We start from the raw sequence: 23,421 nt of genomic DNA on the forward strand, positions 1-23,421 counted from the left end.
GTTTATAGTAACACAGAGCTATCAAGTATAATGTTGGATTTGGCTTGATTGAATTAAAGGAGTCTATTGGTCCTTGGCGGAGGTATGCGCTCTACTGAGAGCCTTTCTCTTAAGTTATGTTCTCATTTAAGCACAGCAGTGTTCAACGGTGCGTACAGTGAGTGTTTATTTGAATGAAAGCCATATTTACCTTAATTTGTTTCTGCAGTGTTCACAGCAGAAACAGGATTTATGGTATTTTTTTTTGTCCACTATCAGAGCATCCATCGGATAAGCTCTCCTCCGACACACCGTGCACAGCTCCGACTTCGGAACTCGAGCCTGTTAAGAACAGATAAAATGAAAATGATTTGATTAATTTTTTAATTTTCCCCAGGTGAACAGAACCTCCTTTGGGCTGCCTCACAATGCACCGGCTTTTTCTCACATTTTATTTTTATCATGGTGAATCTTGTCAGAACACTGTAGCAAAATAGATTACGTTTTCATTGCACAACTTGTTACATGCTCATTCATTTGCCGTTTGTTTAAATAACACATTTATCACAGTCCTGAGAGCAGATGATTCAGTGTATGGTTTCATCAGTATTCTGTTTTATTCTCTCTTCTACCTACACACACACTCAAGCATGCATCTCTCAGCTGCACTTTGTTTGTGAGCACTACAAATAAGCTCCTCGGTCAGTGTATACTGTAATTTCCCTGCTGTAAAGGCACATTGCATGCAGGCTTTGTTTTGGTCGGCTAATGGACAGCCTCTTGAAAATATAGCATGGCTGCAGTGCTTATCACGACCAATTAGGTTAAGAATGACATCATCCTCATTACAGGCAACTCTTAAAAAAAAAAAACCTGCCTGCTGATTAATACAGTGTTTTACTTTGTCTTTTCATTGCGCTGAAATCTGGATTTCTAAGTCAAAATGCTAGCATAGCTATAGTCTCATTTGTTATTCTTGATATCAAAATGCAATTAATTCAATGTCTTAATCAAAAATGCTGCATCCATCCATAGTCCATGCCGTTAGTTTCTGTTGTTTCATGCGAGGTCTTTACCAGACACAATCTCCGTCTGATGTGACACAACTTGTGACGTCGTCTCCTCAGACACAGTGTAGCCGAGGCTCTTGAAAACTGTCTCGCTCTCCGACCATGTCTTGTGGAAATTGCTCAGCAACGTGTCGGTAGCGTCGGCGTCGTAGGTCTCTGTTCGGCGCGCTGCTAATGCGGCTTTTCTTTTCACTGCATCAGCATAGGAAAAAGGAGCCGGTTGGGTCAACACACTCTCAGAGTGCTCGGTGACAACTGTCCTTGTTCCAGTGACCTTGTTACCAAACTCATCAACATTTGAGAAATGTTCTGTGGATGACTGGGTTTCAGAGAAGGCTGGGGGTTCTGCTGGCACAGTTTCCACCTCATATTTCTGCAGAGGGAGGGGGGTGCTCCTCCGCGAGCCTCTCTTTGTCTCTTGAGGACTTTCCCGCTTTGAAGTGTCTGCTCTTGTTTCAGTCAGGCTTGACACAATCTCCTCCTGATCCTTTTTCTCCTCACTGAATGAGGAACTTTGCTCACCCACTTCAAAAACATTTTTAATGGCCTGGATGTCAAAAGTTGGCATTTCCTGTTCCAGGATGTCTGCATTCTCTTTGTCACAATCTGTGCTTTCAGTGTCATCATGAAGCCACTCTGAGAGCGCGATAAGCTCTTTTCTCAAATATAATTTCTCTTCTGGTGATTCGAATTTGTTAACAAGGCCTGACAAGTCTGCCTTGGGAAGCACATCCTTTTCTTTGTTCTTATTTTCTTCCTCACACTCCTCCATGTCTGGTCCCAGTCGTTCTGGGATGGCAATGGGCTCCTTTCGCACATAGGTCTTATTGATTTCAGCCTTGTGAGCCTCTTCAAAAAACTCTCTCTTCTCTCTGACAGATACAGATGATGGCTCTGAAATATCTGCTGCTTCATCAAGATCTGGGTCATTTAGACTCCAAGGCATGCGGGTTTCAGGCTCACTTTGTATTTCTGAAGTGTGTGCTTGATCTTCTACATATTCCTCCTCAGACAAATTTTTTTTTGTTTCAATCGATGTCCCTGACGCCTCCACGAGTTGTGACTCGATTTTAATTTGCCGATGGAATGATGCAGGCGACTCCACAATCTCTGATTTCTTCTCTGAGATTTGTTGGGGAAGCAGCGGCGGCGGGGTGACGCCACGTGAGAGCTTGGCTGTCGTGTCTTTGAGCCGAGCCAGATTTTCGGCTCTGTCAAAAGTTGGAGAAGGTGTGATTCTCGTGAGGCGCGATGTCGGGGTGTCACACCTGCGTGGCGGCGGTGTGGGAGGCGTGGGCGGCCTGTGCAGAAGGGTAGGTGAATGGGTAACTCTCTGGGGGGAGTCAGTTCGCCGCGTGGATTCGATGGTGATGAACGTCGGCGAGGGGGAACGCATCCTGAGAGACGGCGAGGGAGCACGGAGGTCAACAGACTTGCACTGACTCACTTCTTCTTTCCTTCTCTCATGGGAGGTCTTCTTCCTCGTTTGGTTCTCGATTTTGGCGGAACCAATGCTGATCTTGGATATTCTGGTTGTTGCGCTGTCAGAGAGAGATTTCTCAGACACTGGCTCACACTCATGCTTCTCCACTGTCTCATTATCCTCAAGCTGCATCGGTGTTGGCTCTGCTGCTTTGCTCACATGTGAGAGAATTTCAGATTTGTCTTGAGCGTCACTTTCTGCAACAGATCTCTGCATTTCGCATTTTCTTTCCAGACTCATTTGCCAATCTGAATCAATACCAAGCAGGGTCTTTACAGATTTAGAACCGGTCTTTTCTGTGACTCGTCGTATCTCTGTGACGTGAGAGATTAATTCTTGGACCTCCTGCCTCTGAGATTCCTCCCTTCTCCCTGTTGTGGACTTTACTAGTTCAATTTGTTCTGACTCGCCTGTCACCGTAATTGGGACATCCCTACTTTCTTCCGGTGGTTCTTCTGTGCTCTGCTGCGTAACTGTCACTCCTTTCTTCTTCTGAGATCCCTTCACATGCTTTTGAACCGCTTTCTGTTGCCGGGAAACGTGCTCGTCTTTGCTTTCTGTGGTAATGACCTCTCTCTCGACTTGCTCTTCTTTTACACTTTTGTGAATCTGGGCAGTCGTTTCCTGAGTTTGGGGGGATCTCTCAGGCGTCACTGTCTTGGTTTCTATAACTTCTCTCTTTGATTCTGGGGAAGACTCTTTACCCTGGACTGCCTGTGCACCCCCTTTAGACTTTTTGGACCTCTTTTTCTTCTTTGTTGGAGCTGGGGGTTCTGGTTGCCTGTCAGTTGTGCTAACAGTAGCAGTGGCATGAGCAGGAGGGGCAGTAACACTCTCAATCCCCTGCTTCAACTCCGTCTTTACTTCTTTAGATTCACAGATCACTTTCACCTCAGCAGCCTCCTTGACTTCCACACTTTCACTTTCACTGGACCTCTTTGTCTCGACTTGCTTTTCTTGCTTATTGTTCTTTTTCGCCTTTTGGTTTTGTTTGCCCGTTTTTCCATTTGTGTTAGCAGCTGCCTTTTCCATTTGCATTGTCTGATCGGAAACCTTTTCCTGGCTCTTGGGAGGACAATGATCCGTTTTCTTCTTGTTGCCACGCTGGGGTGATCTGGACTCCTTTACATCTTTCTCTGAGGTGACATTTAATTCGGACTCTTTGTGATCTTTTGTCCTCTTGTTCTCAGATTGTGCTTCGTTTTTATCTTCAGATTTGACGGAGGCCTTTGTTGTCTGATTTTTAGAATCTCTCTTTCTATCAGGCGACAGGTCTTCTGTTTTTGCAACGGCACTGAAAGAGGCCTGGACTTCGTTAGCCGTGATTGCCTGAGCTGACTGCGTGGACGAAACAGAGACGGTTTTCTGTGAAGTCGTGTGCGTCTGCTGTCTAACAGACGACACAGATGAGGTCTTCTGAACAGAGACAACCTTAGAAGACTGCTGTTTAGCAGAAGATATAATCATTGAATCTGTGAAATTAGCGCTAACATTGCTCTGGGTGGTGTTTGAGACCACATGTTTGGATAATTCACATGATTGGGAGTCTGAATGAACACTCATTGCCATCATGTCAGCGCTGTTGTTGTTTGACTGCTGCTCGTCTTTGTTGGAAAGCATTTCAAGAGCAGCGGTGACTGAGTCATGTATGTAAGTGGGTGTCGGAGTGGTTGGGGGTGTGTATTCCTCCTTCAGCTTCCTGTACCTTCCTTCTGCTTTTATCAATGGTGTGTTAAATTTACTCATCGGGCCTCTCATGGCAGGTGGAGGAGAGGGTGGAGGGGTGAATTTCACAGGGATATAAACTTTCTTTAGTGGTTGTGGGGAAGCAGGTGGTGGAGGGATCTCACGCGAGATAGTTTTTGATGTATGTGATGTTGTTTTCGATGAGTTTTGGCTCATTGACACCACCTTCTGTGATGTAACCTCCACGTGCTGTTGTGTTTTGCCGATTTCCACTTTAGCCTCCAGCTTCGGGACCGGGTGGAGAGCGGGACCCTTCACTTTCTTAACCGTCATCTTTTTGGCTTTTGCCGGTGAAGGATGAATTGCCTGCGCTGGCATGCTCTCCAGTTCCTGTTGAGATGGCGGAGGTGGGAGGAAGTCCTGCTCACTGGCGAGAGGTGGCGGTGGAGGAGGAAGGTGATCGATGTCAGAATCAAGAGGGAGAGGAGGAGGAGGAGGAGAAGGAGGAGGAGGAAGGTCAGTGTCTACTACTGGGAGAGGTGGGGGTGGAAGAGGCAGATCAGGCTCTGGCACCTGTGGTTTGAGAGTGTAAACATCTGTTTCTACTTTGGTTTTATTTACTTTTATTATTCCCTTCGGGCTCGACTTCAGATTACGAAACTGTGTCTTTAGCGTTTTGATGCCGTGGTTTTGGGTGATCGTTTTATGCTCCACCACAGTTGTTGACTGCTGTGCCGACTCCTCCACAGAACTTGTCTTTGTTGTAACTATTTCAGTTTCATTAGATGTGGAGTGATTTTCATCTGAGGTTTCAACCGAATTAGCTGTTTTTATCTTCTGTATGTTCCTCTGTGCATCAACATTCAGGTTTATAACTGGAGGACTCTGCTTGACTCGAACTCTTCGGTAAGCTCCGAGTCTGACTTTGGGAGTTTGACGCTGCGCTGTTTCCATCAAACACTTAATCTTGCCTTTCACATCTCCCTTTATCACTTCTTCTTTCTCCAGCTGGGCTTGCTCCTGTGACTCATATAATGACTTAATTGACATCTTGACGTCACCCTTTACCTCACCCTCAAGGCTTGGGCTCCTCTGCATACTCGGTGACGGTGGAGGCTCCATTAAGAGCTGAATCGTTCCTCGGACGTCTCCCTGAACATCTGTTTCCTGTTGACACTTTTTCCTCTCACTGGATGCATCTTGGAGACTCTGCATTGTTATGCGAATATCACCCCTCACTATTTCTTCCTTTTCCACTTCCCTCACCGCTTTCTTTGCCAGCTCCAGAGACTTAAGCGTGGCCTTCACATCTCCAGGAACTAAATCCTCAACAATGGCTTCGGTTCTGGATGTTGCTGATTTCTCAAGAGATCTCAGTGCCCCTTTGATATTTCCTGGTATGATATCTGGCTTCTCCACCTCCTTGTAGCGTTTCTGAGCCCTCTCCAGGCACCGCATGGCTTTCGGGATGTTGCCTTTCACCACCTCCTCTTTCTCTACAACGACTGTCTGATTCACTGATTCAGACAGCGAACTCAATGCAGCTCTTAAATCACCTTTGACTATCTCCTCCTTTTGGAGTCCCTCCAATGAGATGGTCGGCTCCGACATGAAAACTTTCACCGTCTTGTGAACATCCCCGGGTATAACATCCTCCACTGTGCGCTCAACCTGTGTTTGATTGCGTGACAGGATGAGCTTCGTGCCCTTGATGTCGCCTCCGACAACCGTTTCTTTTTCCACTGTGTCCATTAGAGTCTCATCAGAATCTAAATGGAGTTGTTTAAGGTAGTCGAGGGAGCCAGATTCGATGCATGTGGAGTAAAAGTTGACGTTTCCTTTCTCAGTGGCGTCTACCTTTATCTTCACTGCCTGATCCGACTTGTCTGAGCTGGACAGCTTTTGAAGAGCGCTCCTTATATCCCCTCTTACAATGTCCTCCTTTTCAACGTTCACACTCTCGTGTTGATTGAGGAGCGAGTATATCGTCATCTGTACGTCACCTTTCTCGTCCTCCTGGATGAGTATTCCATGTTTTCCCGACTGGTCCTCGTTGAAAAGGTTGTTTATAGCTTCCTGGATGTCACCTCGTAATATTTCCTCCCTTTCGACACTGCTGTCTCTCTCTTGATTGAACAGCTGATGCACTGTTGAAGTGATATTACCCTTCTCTCCTGAATCTATGACTACCTGACGCTCCTGTCTTTCCTGTCTGTTCAGTAGGTTCATCATAACAGTTTGCAGATCTCCCCTGATGACTTCCTCTCGCTGAATCTCAGGAGCCTGCTTATTCATTAGCTGGTATTTTGCCATCCTGACATCGCCTATTTCATCAGCTTCAATGAGCACTCCCTTCGACTTCACCATTTTCTGACTATAAAGTTCCTCAAGAGTTCCCTTGACGCTCTTTCCCAGGATTTCTGTCTTCTCTGCCTTTGTCTCGTTAAAGTTGTCAAAAGGCGTCGTCTCAAAGAGCCACGTTGTCGTCTTTACATCCGCGTTGGAAATCTCCTCCTCCTGAGTGGCGGAGTGATGATCTTCATCCTCGTCTACCTCTTTAAGTTGATCAAGAGGATTTTTCTCAAAGAGCCACACTGAGTGTTTAACATCTCCCTTTGCAACATCCTCCTTTTTAACAGTTTCAATCAGATTCTCAGAGCTCATGCTTCTTATTTTGTCAATGGACTGGGTTTCAAAGCGCCATTTCGCAGTCCTCACGTCACCTTTCTGTATTTCGCTCACATTGACCGTCCTAACAGAATCCTGCGACAGGGCGTCAGACTCAAAACGATCTTTGTTCATCCTCACATTGCCACCTTGAATATCATCCACAGTTTTTATCAAAGCCTTCTTTTCTTCAGCAATCCTGTCGAGAGGCTGTGTCTCGAATTTCCACTTGGCTGAGGTGACATCTCCCTTTTGCACGTCCTGCTGTGTGACAGATTTAATTATATACACCTCATCCGTGTCCCTTATGGCGTCAAGGGGCTTGGTTTCAAACAACCACCGGGTTCCGATGACATCTCCACGTGATACTTCCTCGCTCGTGACAGTGGTGACCTCGTGGTAAAGGCCCTCTTTGTCCTGAATGGCGTAAAGGGGCTGATTTTCGAACATCATGGTGTAATTTCTCACGTCGCCTTTCTCATCTTCATCTCGGACAATGGTTCGCATTTTCAACAGCTCAGAGTCTGTCTCCTGAATTTTATCTATGGAGTAGTTCTCAAAAATGAAACGGCCTTTATGCACATCTCCTCCTTGCACATCGTTCACAGTGCGGCTGCTCATAGACTCCTCCGTGCTATCATGGATTGTGTCTATGGACTGGTTTTCAAACATCCATTTGCAGTTCACCACGTTTCCTTTTTGTATATCCTCAGTCTGAACTCTCTTGAGCTTTTGCATCACCTCCTCAGACGTTGAAGTCATGATATCGCATGTCTGGTTCTCAAAAATGTACTTCATCCCTGACACATCACCAGATGCGATGTCTATCTCGGTGACACGCTTGAAAGAGCCCGTCTCCTCTCCAGTGAGGTTCTCCAGATTCTCTGTCTCAAAGAGAAAACAAGCAGTTCTCACATCTTTCCCGCTGATGTCCTCTTGATTCACAGTGCAAGCTTTCAGATGGGTCTCTGTCTCATCGTGGATGGTGTCAAGTGCCTGCGTCTCAAACAGCCATGTGCAGGTTTTGACGTCTCCTCTTTGCATTTCTTCAGTTTCATTTTCACCCTTTAACTCCACTCTTTCATACAGGACGTCCATTGGTTTTGTCTCAAACAGCCACTTGCAGGTTTTCACATCACCCTTCACGACCTCTATATTTTGACTCGTCTCCACAACTTCTTCATCTTCCATATTGCTGAAGTACTTAATGCCATCGAGAGGCTGCGTTTCAAACAGCCACTTTGCAGTTTTAACGTCACCAGACTCTATTTCCTGTTTGGATATGCCTTTGATAATTTGGTATTTATCAATGCTTTCATCAAACTGGTCGATTGGTCGTGTTTCAAACATCCACTTGCATGTTGTAACGTCTCCTTTCACGACCTCCTCTCGGCGTACCGTTTTCACCTCATGGAAGTGCCCTGAGCGGTCTTGCATGGCGTACAGAGGGGTTGACTCAAACAGGTTTTTATTTGATATCACAGAGCCAGATGTTACTCCCTCGATGGTGATCTTTTGAGATTCATCGATCCTGTTTAATTCTGTGCTCTCAAAGATTTGCTTGTAGTTCGAGACGTCCACTTTATCAATTTCTTCCAGGTCGATTGTCCTGAGGATGTCCTTCTTTTCCTCTCTGATCTGCTCCAGGGGTTGGCTCTCAAATCGCCATTTCTGATGACGTACATCACCCCTCTCCTCATTAAGTGCTGCTGTTTTTTTCAGCTTGCCCACCTCTGCGAGCTCTTTCAGCTCCTCTGCTGGATTTGTTTCAAAATAATGTCTGGCTGATCTCACATTACCTGCAATAATTTCCTCCTTAGACACCGGGAGACTGTTTGACTCATCTTTTAAAGTGTCCATTGGCTGCGTCTCAAACACCCAGCAGTTCTTGCGAACATCTGCCCGGCAGGTTGTGCCATCCTCCTGCGTGAGGTCGTCATGAACATTCACGGTGCGGGTAACCTCTTTCTTCTCCTCTCTTATGTGCTCAAGAGGCTGACTCTCAAAGCGCCACTTTTGGTGTCTGACATCACCTTTCACTTCGTCATTCACTGTCGCCTTTTGAAGTTTTCCGACCTCAGGGCCAGTCTTCCCGTCCGCACGAGGGCTGCTTTCAAAAAAGTGTCTGGCAGATCTGACATTGCCCCCGATGATTTCTTCAAGAGAGTGGGGTCTCGCATTGGAGTCATCCTTCAGAGAATCCATTGGCTGGGTTTCAAACACTAAGCAGTGCTTGCGCACATCAGCCCCGACGATCTCTTGATTCTCCAGTTTGGAGCTTTCCCACTCAATCAGAGAATTTATGGTCTTTATCTCAAACAACCACCTGCCCCAGTCGCCTTTACTGCTGTCCTCCATTGAAAGGCTGCACACTAGTCTCAAAGGTGTAGGTTCCTTGTTTGTCATGTCCAAGGGTTGGGTATCGAAAAGCCAACGTGAAGCGATGGAGCTCTCCAATTCAGTTTCAGTCTTACGCACAGACTTAATCTCCAGCATTTGGCTCGATTGTCCCATAATGATGCATTTAAACTGAGTGTCAAAAGTGGTTGTAACAGTTTTCACTTCGCCATTAATCTCCTCTAACACTGACCTCAAACTCAGCAGGTGGGTCTCATCAATGGTCTCAGTGTGCCCGAGGCTTTCCATATACTTATTGTCAATCATGTAAATGGTGGCATTTCCATCCTCCTCCGTGAACACAATCTCTTTTGTTAAATCCTCCTCCTTGTGCATTTTATTCAGAGTATCCATCGATTGGGTTTCAAACAACCACGCTGCAGCGCGGACATCTCCTTTATCAAATTTGTTGAATTTGTTTTTGTATTCCATCGAGTTGATGTTGTGTGAGCTCAGCTCATCCATCGGCTTGGTCTCAAACATCCAAGCTGTGCGTCTCACATCTTTCCCGAGAATGATTTCCTGTTCCGTTATTTTGTTTGTGTCGTCTTCCTCTTCAGGAACTTCATCTTTAATGGAGTCCAGTGCCTTATTTTCAAACATCCAACGCTTCGACTGCACGTCCCCTGGGAGAATCTCTTCCCACTCCCCGTACTCCTCATCATTGATATTGATGGGGCTACCGTCATCATCTTCATACATATACTCATGGCTCTCGTACTGGTTGTTCTCAGTTTCACTGTAATCACTGTAGAACTCCTTCTCTATATTCTTTCGAACCTCGGGATGAATGTGCTTGTAGAGACGCTTCAGCTCATTCATGCTCTTCTGCTTGAAGTAAGTGTCTTTGTTGACTGGGTATTTGGAAGGGTTCGCTGGCTCTGGAGGCTCAGGTGAGTAGTTGCATGCTGGGATATTTTCACTGTCTGATGGCATTTGTAGTAAATCTGGAGGTGGGGGTGGAAGATAGTCAGAATCATCAGCCGGTGGGGGTGGAAAGTCCTCATAATCCATCAGTGCAGCCAGCGTGTCTTCTGTTGCCTCAGTAGTGTTCACTTCATAGGCCTCATTAGTCACTGTGTTGTTTTGTGTCACTTTTGAGGACCACTTAGCTCGATTGATGTCACGTTCAATCTTTTTGAAGAACAAAAACGACATTTGTGGGTAAATAAGTCAATCACATGAACCCATTATTATATATGCATTACATTTCTTTTTACTTGTCGTAACACTTACAGATAAAGCATGAAAATGAGATCATAAAACACAACCATAACCTTACAAAGCAGTCAGATGGTTTATGCTACTGTATGAATAAGTGGCTTTCCTATTATGTTCTTTGCAGCCACAAATCAATAAACCATTGGGATGAGTTAAAGTCATAATCCTTAAGATTTTCATGGAGTCAGACGCTTTTGTTGATGGTGTTCATGGCTTGCATTATGTAAGCAGCGCAAATCCCATGTATTGACATTCTGCTATTACATCTCTATAAAGAAATGTCACTGTTTGTGGTGTGGTGGTCTCCCACTGTTTACTGTTCACTCTTCTGCTGCTGCATCATAGCTGTGTTAACTGACGGCTAATGCAAATTACAGCTCACATTGAAAATATATGATGACATATGGGGGGTGGCTTTTACTGTGAAGAAGCCATAAGAAATGCAGTTTATTTCTCACTGAGCTCAGCACTGACAGTAATTTTCTGTATTTTTCAGTTACAATTGTTTTTGACAGGTTTCTTTGTTAAAACGATGTGATCTTGGCAGCATTGTAACAAGATATACCCAGCCTAGTCGCTTTAATCTGTGTACAAATAGCACAACTAGGGGTAAAACAATTACTGAGCCCTGGCTGGTTATTGGGGCCAATATTCAGCATTTCCGATTATCTGGTATCTGTGTATTTCAGATTGCCAATAAAATAAACTAATTTAGAAATATGCTACTTTGGGTCTGATGAAACATCCTTTCACACAATGTCCAGCCCATAACACTATCTGATTGGTAACACCTGACAACTAATAGCCTTTTCACACTGAATAATCTGAATCGGTAAAGTAACTAGTAACTAAATGTATCATCAAGAAATGTGTCAGAGAGGAAGTATAAAATAGCAGAAAAATGGAAATACTTAGGATACAATACTTGAGTATATTGTTCTTAGGTTAATTACAAACTTGTTTTTTTTCCAAAATTTTGACACGAACAGTTTAATTTCTACTGCAAATAAATATCAGACCCAAATATTGTTTTTTAAACTCCTTGATTTCTTACGATCTATATCAGTATTGGCCCTGAAAAAGGAGGACATTGGTTGGTTGACCCCAAAGAACAAATTTAGACTTTTATTTTGCCTGCAGGTAATATTCTTCCCATTAAGTGCTCCATAAAGAGCAAGAAAGTCCAAGTCAGGTGGAAGTTGGGGTTGATGGATGGGAGACTTGTGAAACCAAAAGTCAACGTCTTCCAAAGTTAATGGACATAATGTATTTAAAGCGGCTGTAAGTGTTGTCGTTTCAGCAAACCTCCTGTCTGTTTTACAGTTTGCAATCCCCTCCTTCCTCTCTGCATCACCACATGAACGTGCAGCTGTAATCCCCCAACAGGACAGCAAAGAGGCAGTAGTTCTCTGCCCTAATTGGATAAAGTAGGCAGAGACATCAGAAATGTTCCTTTCTCTGTTACTGCATGAGCAACAGGAAGAGAGACAAGGGTGACTGACCAAACACTCTAGAACAGAGAATACTTTTGGAATATAGAGCTACTTTGCACTTATTTTAAGAAGACAAATCACTTACAGCAGCTTTGACCTATTTCACACGTTACATCATCTTTTCCTTCTCTTAACCCGGTAGTTTCACGCCTAAACCGAACAAAACTGTGCCCTTTATGTGGTCATTTTGTTACAATGCGGATGAAGGTCACCTGGTTATGCATCTGCTCTTCATTTCCACCTGAGTCCCAACCCCTATTAAACCTTGTGCAAATTGTATTGCAACTTCCACTGGATCCCGTCACTTAACCAGAACTGGCCTTTTTCACTGAAACATAATGCTATTCCTTTTTATTAGACCGACTGGTGCAGCGTATCATTCATTCATGAAGATAAAGGTTAGCAACTTTATTGGTTGAATGCTACTTACACTATTATCGTTTCTTAGTCCACTTAGCAATCACTTCTAAAGCCCTGAAAGTGCCTCCTGTGTCCATTTTAAGATGATATTGTATTGCTTTTGCTAGTTCCACCAAGTGCCCACATTATCATCTATAACCATTTCACCTCCCCAGTGACCTCCTCAGGAAACTTGTGGATCAATGAAAGGGAAGGATTGGATTGATCACCTGCATTCAAGTTGGCCGTATTTGTACAAAATTCAATGAGAATGGGTCGAAAAACCCATTCGTCCATCAATTGTAGAAGGAGTATTTGCTGTAATATTTAATCACACATGCAATTGAATCAACCAGGATTAAAATCTTAAGGATTACAACTTTAACAAATAACCAGTATTTACCTCATCAAATTAAACCTAATACAGTTTTAAATATCCTAAATTAAATATCTCTTTCTTTCATAGCTTCAATACTTTTGTCCAACTCAAGTGAAACGTAGATGCTTACCCTCACTGGTTTTTGTGGAGCAGCCTCCTCTATTGTTCTTTCAAAGCGATCCCTCAGTTCTTTTGTAGTGTACCTGGGAAACTCCTCCTCTTCTAAAAGTCGGCACAGACAGAAGTACAAAGGCAGGCCTCAGTGTCGGTGTGCATGGGAGAGAATATAAATATGTTAACAAAATCTTACCTGTTTCATTCTGATGGTTTTCAAAACTTGATTCCAGGTTGCTGTCGCCGTATGACATCTATGTATTTGAAAATGAGAAACAACAGAAATATATTAATACAATAGAAATACAGACATTAATTTAATGTTTTCAATCTCAGTCCAGTCTGACAGAGAGTATTACACAAACATTTAATACATAGATCTGACTGATTGCAATCAGTTGTTGCTTTTACTCAACAATTAAAGTGTTAAGCTCGTTAGCGAGGCCTTGTCCCACTGCCTGCAGGAACATAGCCTTCAGAAAATGTTCAATACCGTCGCTTCTTGGTTGAAATGTAGCTGCTGACTGCCTGGGAGGACCTGCCTGCTGCTGCTCGACACCGTCACCTCTGAGTTTGATGTTTCCTGTGAAGATGAAGACAGTGGTTTTTGAGCACAGTGAGAAATTAGCGCCTGCCACGCGAGCAAACAGACCACTCTCTTTTTTTTTTTTCCTAACTCATCGCCAGTCCTCTCACAGCCACGGATGTGAACTGATTCCACTACAATTTACTCCACCAGCCAAATCTTAATGGCACACAACTGAACACCATGCAGAGAAGATGCTGGACCAGATTGCCCGCCGCAGTTTGAAATGACTAATCACAGATGGAGGGCTCACTCACACAGCACTGGTGCAAAGACATTCTCTTCCATGGCTTTGTTAAATTCAAACTGAATTCAGCTGCAATATAAGCGTTGAGAAAGCACCCTGGAAGTGTTCAAGAAAGATGTTAGATGTGTCAAGCAACGTCTCCAACCTAAACCCACACACTTTTCTCTGGTATTGGTGCAGTAAGTGTTTACTTGCAAAGCACCTCGTGCAGTGAAGCAGATGGAAAGCTAAATGTGGGGTGGTCATACAACCACGGTCATCTCGCTCATGCTCTTCGCCTGTACAGCCTTGCTCCACATGTGTACCTGCACAGTTCTGTGATGAAAGTGGAACTGGGTTACATTGTGTGAGGTTGCAGCTTCCCGGGTCTCAAATTGTCTCCTCACACTGGCAAGTCCCCCAGGCAGGGAACAGACCTCCGACTCCTCCATGACCTAATGAAGCAGGAAATATCATTAGCTGCCTCCACTTCTACATGACCTGAAATCAGACTGAAGCTTTATCGGGCCATTCTTTTCTGGCATGCGTGCAGTGCAGGCCGCTGTCGAGCACGTCGAAATCGCTGCTATGCGCGGTTTGTTTTCTCTCTCTGCAGACACGCACACTCGCATTGTTTGTTGTTTATGTTATCATTTAAAATTCACATAAGGAATTGTGAGAGCTCTTTCGAAGCAAAGCCAGGTTGTATTCAATCATTTCTATAGCCTTTCCTCTGCATTCTGCCCTGCACACAGAGGCTCATGTTTCCCCTCTATTTATATACATGTATGTAGTATACGAGCAAAACTGCCTGAACCCCCTTTGCCAGCTGTAAAACTGCCATCACCTCCACTAATACTGCATGACAACGCCAGCAATAAATGGTGACAATACCGTCTCAGAGAGACTCTGCTACTGTGCAGCCCTGGATCTCTGTAGCTAAATACAGCATTAACGCTTATATAAAGGTACTTGTAGTAAAATGTTAGTTAATCGATAATAAGGCCCCTCTAAGCCCTTATAATGCTTATTAACGTTAACGACATTATATGAGCGTTAAAGGTGCAATATGTAAGGTTCTACACAAAATTGTAAACATTTAGACATCATTATGTAACTTTTATAATTTATAATATAAACTTTAAAAATCATGTTGATGTTTCAGTGTCTTGTAACAGGGTGAATGGTGTCTCTGTCTTTATCACTTGTGTCTGCGCTATGTAACTTCAGTCAGAGGGTCGGATCACAGCGTTACATACATCTTCAACATACAAGTTTTAAACACATAACACTGTTATGACGCGATGAGTTGTGTTTGTAGTTACACACAACACACTGTGCCACCAAGAGACTGTTATTTTAAGATAAAAAGTAAAACATAATGTTGCTTTTTAGTAGATAATTTTTTATCATGCACCAATTAATTGTTTTTTTTTTTTTAACCGCCCAACTATACACAATACAACAGGAAAGCAAGCAAACCAAAAGTGTTGACCGTAGAAACTTGGCTCATGATTGCATTAATGCTCTATCAGCGCAGGCAGCTCTGGCAGGTACATGACGTATAGCTGAAACAATACGTGTCCATGCGCAGGCTTAACTACCCCGCTGGGGATGTTGTGGTCGGCCCTCTTGGAGACAGCTGCCTGGTACATGGCCTCACAGTTGGTCAGTGGGATGGCCTCTGAGTCCACAGAGTGAATCCGGTTCCTCTGGTTAAAAATCTCTTTCAGGAAGTCCTGTCCTGGTTTCAAACCTGCGCTGCCAGCAGCTACGGCACAAATAATAAGCCAATAAATATAAGCGTTAAATTCTACTTACTGTGCATGTAATATTGTGTGTCATTAACTATTAAAAGTACACAATACCTCTGGGTGCAAACACATGCAATTAAAACACCGCTTCAGGTGATGGATCCCTTTATGTTTCTGGCCGTTTTGTTTTAAAAGAGCACAGAGAGGGGACTGTTAAGAGCCTGATTTTATATGTTTCAGTATATTGCAGATAAAATGGCTCACAGGCAATAATTATATTTTTGTGTGTTAATCATACATTTCAAAGTAAGCTCACATAAAACCAACAGTCTGCTACTACAACAGCTAGTTTTTAAAGTCAGTTTGATTTTTGATATTTGATAGTATTTATTCCATTTGGAAATATGCTGATGTAGATGACAAAAGCTGAGCCATGGTAATGTGTGATAATGCTTTGATAGTTTTTAATATCTTGGCTAACAAATGTCTTGTGAGTGATTAAAAATATTCTACGGGGGCATTATTTAAACCTGTTCCCTTACATTAATAATAACAAGATGTAGGGGATTTATTATTACAGTATGTACAACAAGTGTGAACAATTACATCCGAATCACAACTGAGCAAAATAATCCTTCTCTGTTTCAGTGATCTCCTTTGAGTAAAGGTTAGATGGCACCTTTAAATTGCCAACCAAGCCAGAATTAAAATTTAGGCAGGTCTTAATTCTCATATATTGTACCTGTAAATCATTGTGTTACCATGTTTTATTAATAAAAGCATCGCTTACAAATAAAACCTCAAGTCAACGTAGCAATCGTGGGTTGAGTTCATTTTCCAGGCAGGGCCGGATTAAATGGATAGATTCCCCTGGGCGGAGTATTTTGATTTCATTTATGTTTAACATTATTTGATGTTGAGGGTTGATTTTCTTTCCTCTCATCTGGACCTCCTAGTGGTATGGAGGCCCTCAGCATGTGTCTATTCCTGTGCCTAGATACAGCCCAGCATCCAGGAAGTGTTTTTAACAGTCATCAAGATGATTCCTTTTCATTTTTAGGCATGGTTATAGTATAAGAGTTTATGTATAATAACCAACAGAGGCGAAGGAGCATAATTGTTAACCTGTAGGGTGCTGCAATCTGCTTAACGGAAGTTAACAAGACTATTAGTTGTTAACATCCACTGACTCTATATCTACCCAGCCATTTGCTGACACAATATTTTCCTCTGGAGAATTCACACCTCTGTTCTTGTGGATATGAAATGTGCTGATGCAAATGAGATGAATGAAATATGACTACAGACTGTTTCCAATGTTGAAAAAAAGCACAGCATCTGTCTATCTATTACTCTGAAGGCAAACAGCATATTGAAAATCTTAATCTCAGCTCCGCTCAGTGGTGAATTAGCACCACTTGGAGCCTTGTGTGTACCCAGCTCATTGTAATATCTAGAATAATGCAAGCAAAAGCTGCCAGACTGGCGACGTGAGATGATATTCCATACCTGTCATAATATTTCTGTCGGCAAAGCACAGATTTAATCACTGCATATCATTTTTCAAAGTATTGAAAATTCAATGAAATACAGAGTCAATGAAACAGGAAATCAGAGCAAAACACAGCATTTATTTATTTGTTTTTTGATCAATTCTTTGGATTAAAAGTAATAAGCTGTTTAAAAAAACAGACTGCATCTACGTTTTATTTTTTAGTGGTTTGAATTGATGTTAACTGCTTTCCATTGGCCATTTCTGATTTGTAGCTTACCAGTCTGGGACAATCTATTTTAGCCCTGGAGGAATGGTGGGTATGTGTGTGTAAACCAATCAGTCCGTTAAAGCAGATAAGGGACATAGATTACACAACTCTTAAAATTCATTGTAGCATCACATCAGTTCCTGAAACTGTCACCAAATATAATCTTTAGGATTCATGTACACGGACTCATTCTTTTGGTTTTCTTGACTCCTAGAATGAGTTTTGCATCAGTGCTTCATTCATTTGATTAACTGATCACTACATTAAAGGAGTAGTTTAGTGATGAGTCTCATGCCCAATTCATCAAATAATGACGCTTTGAGTTGGTAGGCAGCGCCAGCCATCAACCTAAAAACGTATATATTTGATGAGTTCACAACTAAACAATCAACTATCTTACAAACTGGACCTTTAATGAACAGTGCTGGAGTTAGAGGGAGTTAATTAAATCTCCAGGGGGAAAAAATGCACGCTCACTGCTGTGATACTAGACTACAGGTAGTTAATGACAGCACATCTTTTTGTCAATCTTTTTAGTTCAAATCTCGACTTGAGCAGTGAAACTTTATATTGCAGCATAATTCAGTTAAGTTCTTCAGGGCACTGACTCACAGACCGTAAATTATTGAGGTAGGAACTAAAATTTGGAGCCAAAAAAAATCTGTCAACAGTCTGAGGCTATCTGATGACACGTTAGGTCGGGCTGAGAGCTCAAATGACGAGAAAGTGAAGTAATCTCGGCGCCATGTACTTGCAAAAATAAATCAAGCCTATTTTAAAACTGAACCACGAAGGCTCGTGTTTCTCAGTGAAATATAGAGGAAAGCTGGAGGGTCAAGACTTTCCTTTCCATGAGGCTTTAAGATAGCTGGCGTTGAAAACCTTGTGTTTGTGCCTTTATTTGTAGTATTGCTCATTTCAAGGCTTGCCTGGTGACATGGAAGTAGAGCGACATAACACCTAGAGGTGCTAGCCTTGGCGCAAACAGCTCAGCAGCTCCATATATTTGGAATTAGTAACAGAATAAATATAATCTCTCCTCAAGCTAAAAATCCAGAGTTAATTTAGTGCTTTAGTCACGGGTTATTTTGCCGCGGGCTGGACGTAAGAGTTATATTTTGCCTCTGTTCCCATATTTTAAGTAGAAGTGCATGAAGAGCGAGGACAATGGTGATGAATCAAGAATCCAGAGCCAGCTTTTCACGTGTGTCTTGGGCAGATATCAAAAACAGATTTTATAATAGATTAGCTTTTCTGCATGTGAAATTATTAGCATAACATCTTAAAAATGCCAAAATCATTCGCTTATGTGTACAGACTTCCACTCAACACAGGACAAGACAAGGTGCTCGTCACCTACCAGGTACGAAGGATGAAGAATTATAAAAAATATGAACTCAGCAGGTAGAAATCCCACACCAAGGCCAGTGCACCCCCGACCTGCAGGGTCTCTCCAAGCCAAAGGCAAAATCCAAGTCAGCGCTAGAGACCAGCTCTGGTACTATGTGTTCGCCTCTGTCCAACGAGCAGACAGTGACAGCTGATTTTATTTTAGACCCTCCGCCCACTTCCAAAAGATGGGCCTGGGGTGTTTTTTTAGAGCCTCAGAGGCCTCCATGCCTCCAATGTCAAGTCCCCAGAAAATCCACATGGAGGTACTTCCTGTGACTCCGCTGCAGACGCTTGTGTAAATCAGGCCAGCCAGGTTTCATCATCAGAGTGCACTGCATACTCCAGCAGCTGTTGCTGCCTGTCATGATATGCCAAACTATGCACGCACAAATCCACAACAAATATCCTGAGAGTTTCTCATAATTCACAGCTTCTGTTAATCCCCGGTAGTGGATGTCAGACAGGTGCGAAATCAGGTGATAGTAAATGGCGGTGAGATGTGTTGGCCATGAGCTGAGCTTTGCAGTTGGACTGAAATGGGGTCAGTGATGTCATGCTATTTGTTGAGAAGAGAAGGGTTAAAGGGGCAGTAAATGTGACAGGAGACACCTCTGAGGTGTGGAGAAGGCAGCCAGCTCATCTTGTTTGGCCCAGCAGGAGACAGTGGCGCCAGCCTGACCCTGGTATCTCACGGAAGCAGGGGCCGGTGTTTGGAGAGCAGACATGTCTGCCAGGCATCTGCACGACCCCCGTTAGTCCACAGCATGTGTAACTCATACCTGCTTTTCCATACACCACCTATTTTAAAGAGACACTCTAGGATTCCTGCTCCCGCCAAACCGCACCAGACTGAAATGCTAAAGATCCCATGCACCTGTTTTCCTGATCATTTCAAATGTGAGTTAATGCGATTCTGGCATTACTCTGGAGAGCGTGGTGCTCACTGTAATGGAAGTCACATCACTTTCTTGCCAAATCTTAACGAGGAAGAAAAAATATCTGAATATTTGTGTCAGTGTTTGAGGTCTCATGTTCTTTTCATGATGACCCTGCTTTATTCAGCTCGGAGCTAGTCCGCTGTGATCCATAGCAGAGTTAAGCCAAGCAGTGAAGGTGAAAGGAAAGGAGAGATATTTAATTCTCTCCCCTCTCTTTCTCTCTCACAGACACAGAGAGCACAGGAGATAAGAAGTGATTTCCATGTGATACTTTACATATTTGCAGATGAAGAAGAAAAGTCCAGTCCGAGGAGCATAAAGCAAAATTTTTTAGCGACAGCGTCTTTCGTCACCTCTTCGACTGTAGAGATGTTCTATTCTATTTGGAGTTCCTTCAGAATTAAAAAGAAAAATCATTATTGTCACAGTTTTGAGCCCTGCAGTAAGTTCTTCGGTTGGAAAAACATTGTAATTATGTGGATTTAGAAAGCAGAGAAAGTGTTGCAGAGAAAATTCTGAATTAATGATGAAGCTTTTCATGTGGACGGCACAGGATGTTGTTTGACATTTTTCTTATTTTTTAACAAATCCTATGTACAGGGCAAAACCAGCAACAATATAGATCTGACCAAGAAGACTGTACGATCGTATGTGGCCATCTTTCTGTTGTCACTGGAACATAATAATGTTGCTCCATGGATCATTGAAACTGACCACTCACGTTTTGTAATTTCTTTGTGACTCGGAGAAAAAAAGTGGGTGAACAAGAGAATTAAAGTATTAACCACCTCCTGAATAAATGTCACACACAAATAGGGGGCAGCATATCACCCCGAGTAACTGCTAACTGCAGAAAACTGTAAATGTCGCTAGCTAGTTATCTCAGTACGCCAAGCAGCTAGTGGTCCGGACTGGGAGCTAGGAGTGGTATTGCGGGAAAGGACAGGCTTGGGCAAGCTAATTAGCATGCTTACTTTAATTTAATCATGTATTTATTTTATGGTGTATTTTAACAGCAACAGCACACAGTTAAAAGTAATTGCACCACAGTTAGCTAGCAGCTAATTTGCATCTGCTGTCCCAGCAAGTACACGATGTACAACAACACAATACACAAAAGTCCATCAGTAGAAATGTCTTTAATGCAATACGTAGATGTATTATTATATCATTTTTAAAATGTTCTTTTTATATATTGCACTTTTAATGTGTAGCTCAGTGGCGCAGTGGTTGGCACTGTTTCCCCACAGCAAGTCCTGGGTTCAAGACCAGAGTCTGGGTTTTCTCCGGGTGCTCCGGCTTCCTCCCACAATCCAAAAGGTTTGATTAATCGGTTATTCTAAATTGTCTGTAGGTGTGAATGTCAGTGTGAATGGTTGTTTTTCCCTATATGTCGGCCCTGTGATGGAGTAATGAGTTATGCAGGGTGTACTCAGCCACTCGCCCATTGTCAGCTGGGATCAGCTCAAGCTTTAACCCAAACCATGCAATCCTAAGCCTAACCAAACAGCGACAGTTACTTGAAAGAAGCGGAAAAATAAGGAGTGAACTTGTGGATATACACAGTCACTTCGCTCCATAGTACAGTATATTTGGACAGTTTTGTATTCATCTTGCCAATTTATTCCAGCACACTGGATTTGAAATAAATCAACTTCAGCTTAATGTGCTGACTTGCAGTTGTGTTTGAGGAATGGTGTGTCGGAATCATCTACCTGCCGGGTATGTAGATGGAGCTGTTTTTACAGTCTGCATGCTTTTGGAAAGTGAGGCAGGAAACTGACAAAGCTACATTCGCTCAAATAACTCAAATCTGAAAGTGTAGCCTGGTTTTATCTTCTTCTCTCTAGTACAGTGTTCTGGGGACAGAGCCGCTCTTCAAGTACTTACTTACATTAAATAACATTCAATACTGGTTTCAACTAAGCAGTCCGGTTGAGTTGAGTTGAGTTTGTTATACATTAGTATGATTATTTCTGTGGCTCCATTACAATCAAAAGTTCTTATGCCACCCGTCATCTCTCTGTAAAGGCACCTAGCACTGAACACCGATTGGTCAGTAGTAGTAGTAGTCTCATCATTTATTATCATGCATTAATGTAGAATTTCTCCAACTCGCAAATGTTTGCTCTCAAGAGTTAAGACCAGTTTCCCCTTTTGTTTCCCAAATACTGGGATAATGAAAGGATTACACCCAAAGATCTTGTAAACAACCCCCCCTACATTTAAGAGTCCTGAACATGGAGGAAACACAAAACAGATCTTGTGTTCACCAGGGGAAGTACTTTGTTGGAAACGCAGCTTTAGTATACTGAATGTCTGTTCGATGGGAAAGTAAAATAGATTTCTGATACATGACATCAAAACAAAGCTTGGGGATTTTTCCCAGGAATGTGACAAAAGAATTATAATGAATAACATAAAAAAAAGAATAACTGACAGTGAATAATTTACAAAGAATAATAACAAAAAGAATCCCCTTTCAATAAACACAGACAGGCTGGCTGAGTAAAATGCTCTTTGCTTTCTCAACAACTTTCTCCAACATGCCCTACGGCAAGGCACCAAACCCCACGGCTGGTCCCTCACGAGAAAATGGCCCGTTGCCAGCCAGCACAAGTGTTTGCTGGAGAGTCTTACAGTGTGAATTAGTAAACCTTACACTCTCGCAGCTACTCTCGTCCAGACTGTTGCTGCAAATATCTGTGAGCTCTTTGTCACAGCGCCTGATTAAATAAGAGTGAAGCCCAGAGAGGACGCCTCTGAGCTATTTACATCACAACGTTTAATTAGATTTCTGTAGAAAGTGAGGAAATGTCACATTCACAAAGGCTGCCAGACATACCCTGTGATAAAACATCTCATAACGGCATAACTTAAAAGAATTGAATTTACAAAACTTCTTTCTCCCAACCACCCAAAGCTACTGAGGTAGCATTAAACACCATAACCCCTCCGGAATCCCTGCTAGCTCCATGGCTAACTAAGCTAAAAAGCTAACATTCACTGCAGTAATGGATGTTAAAAATGGAATACAGCAGTTATTTTGGTGATATGAGTTCAAGGTGGCCATTTATTACATATTGCACCTTCAGGGACAAATATGTAAAATACAATATGATGGCTGCTAAATAACCTGACCTTTCCTGTGTGACAATTATGGTTGCAATTGTTCTCTTTGTGAAATGAATGTAAACAAACAAACAGTAATTGTTTCTAATGCTGATATTCACAACATTAAAGTGGAATGCAAATGTTCACATCCACAGCGCTCTTCTTAGAAATGCTAATTACAAATACGCTAATTAACAGCTCCGTCATCTTTATCACAAATATGTGACAACAACAATTCTATTAAAGCTGTAATAACGGTGAATCATTACAGTCACTGGACGTTTCTTACTGTTTTTGCTGCTCTAAAGGGATTTTATTCACATTTCATCTGAACTGTGTGGTTTCAACCAGAGCTCGAGAAGCTTGAATGGCCAATATTCCACAATTCCTATGAATTCTCTTGAAATATTGCCAACAGTGTATTCATTTCGATCCTCTCCCCAGTTAGGGCTTGGTGTAGCTCACATAAGTGAGCACTGCATGCGGACCACAGGCAGATAGCACCATGGGGTGCATGACAATGAGCCACAACTCTGCCAGATGCCATTAGAAGCGAGGCGATGAATCACAAGGATTCTTCACACGCTCGCGAAAGAAATTGTTTTTATTTGGGGCAGACTGTGTTGTTTTATGTCCTTTAACTGGATCCACATTTAGAGTGAAACTACCCGATAAACCACAAAATCAGGAATTATTAACTGCCTTCACTGCTGCTATGAGGCTCAAAGTACACAAGCTCCTCTTTTCATGTGATTTCTCT

At 42.8% G+C, this 23,421-nt stretch overlaps 1 protein-coding gene across 4 annotated transcripts in view; it reads right to left on the reverse strand.

Annotated features, from left to right (window-relative positions):
• The window catches only part of xirp2b (xin actin binding repeat containing 2b), a 43,593-nt gene that overhangs the window by 549 nt on the left and 19,623 nt on the right, over positions 1-23,421 (reverse strand). For 2 of the 4 annotated variants that reach the window (XM_030429461.1, XM_030429460.1), the window contains exons 2-6: positions 13,382-13,471; positions 13,085-13,142; positions 12,905-12,996; positions 1,056-10,416; positions 191-321 (exon numbers count right to left, since the gene is read on the reverse strand). In XM_030429461.1, the coding sequence (XP_030285321.1) occupies positions 230-321; positions 1,056-10,416; positions 12,905-12,996; positions 13,085-13,142 (9,603 nt within the window). In that variant the 5' untranslated portion in view covers positions 13,382-13,471 and the 3' untranslated portion in view covers positions 191-229. Of the gene's footprint in view, positions 1-190; positions 322-1,055; positions 10,417-12,904; positions 12,997-13,084; positions 13,143-13,381; positions 13,472-14,026; positions 14,156-15,304; positions 15,472-18,577; positions 18,777-23,421 lie in introns of those variants that run through there. The other 2 variants (XM_030429458.1, XM_030429459.1) reach the window with 2 other exon arrangements.

The sequence above is a fragment of the Sparus aurata genome, chromosome 9, assembly GCF_900880675.1.
Source record: "Sparus aurata chromosome 9, fSpaAur1.1, whole genome shotgun sequence".
Classification (NCBI taxonomy): Eukaryota; Metazoa; Chordata; class Actinopteri; order Spariformes; family Sparidae; genus Sparus; species Sparus aurata.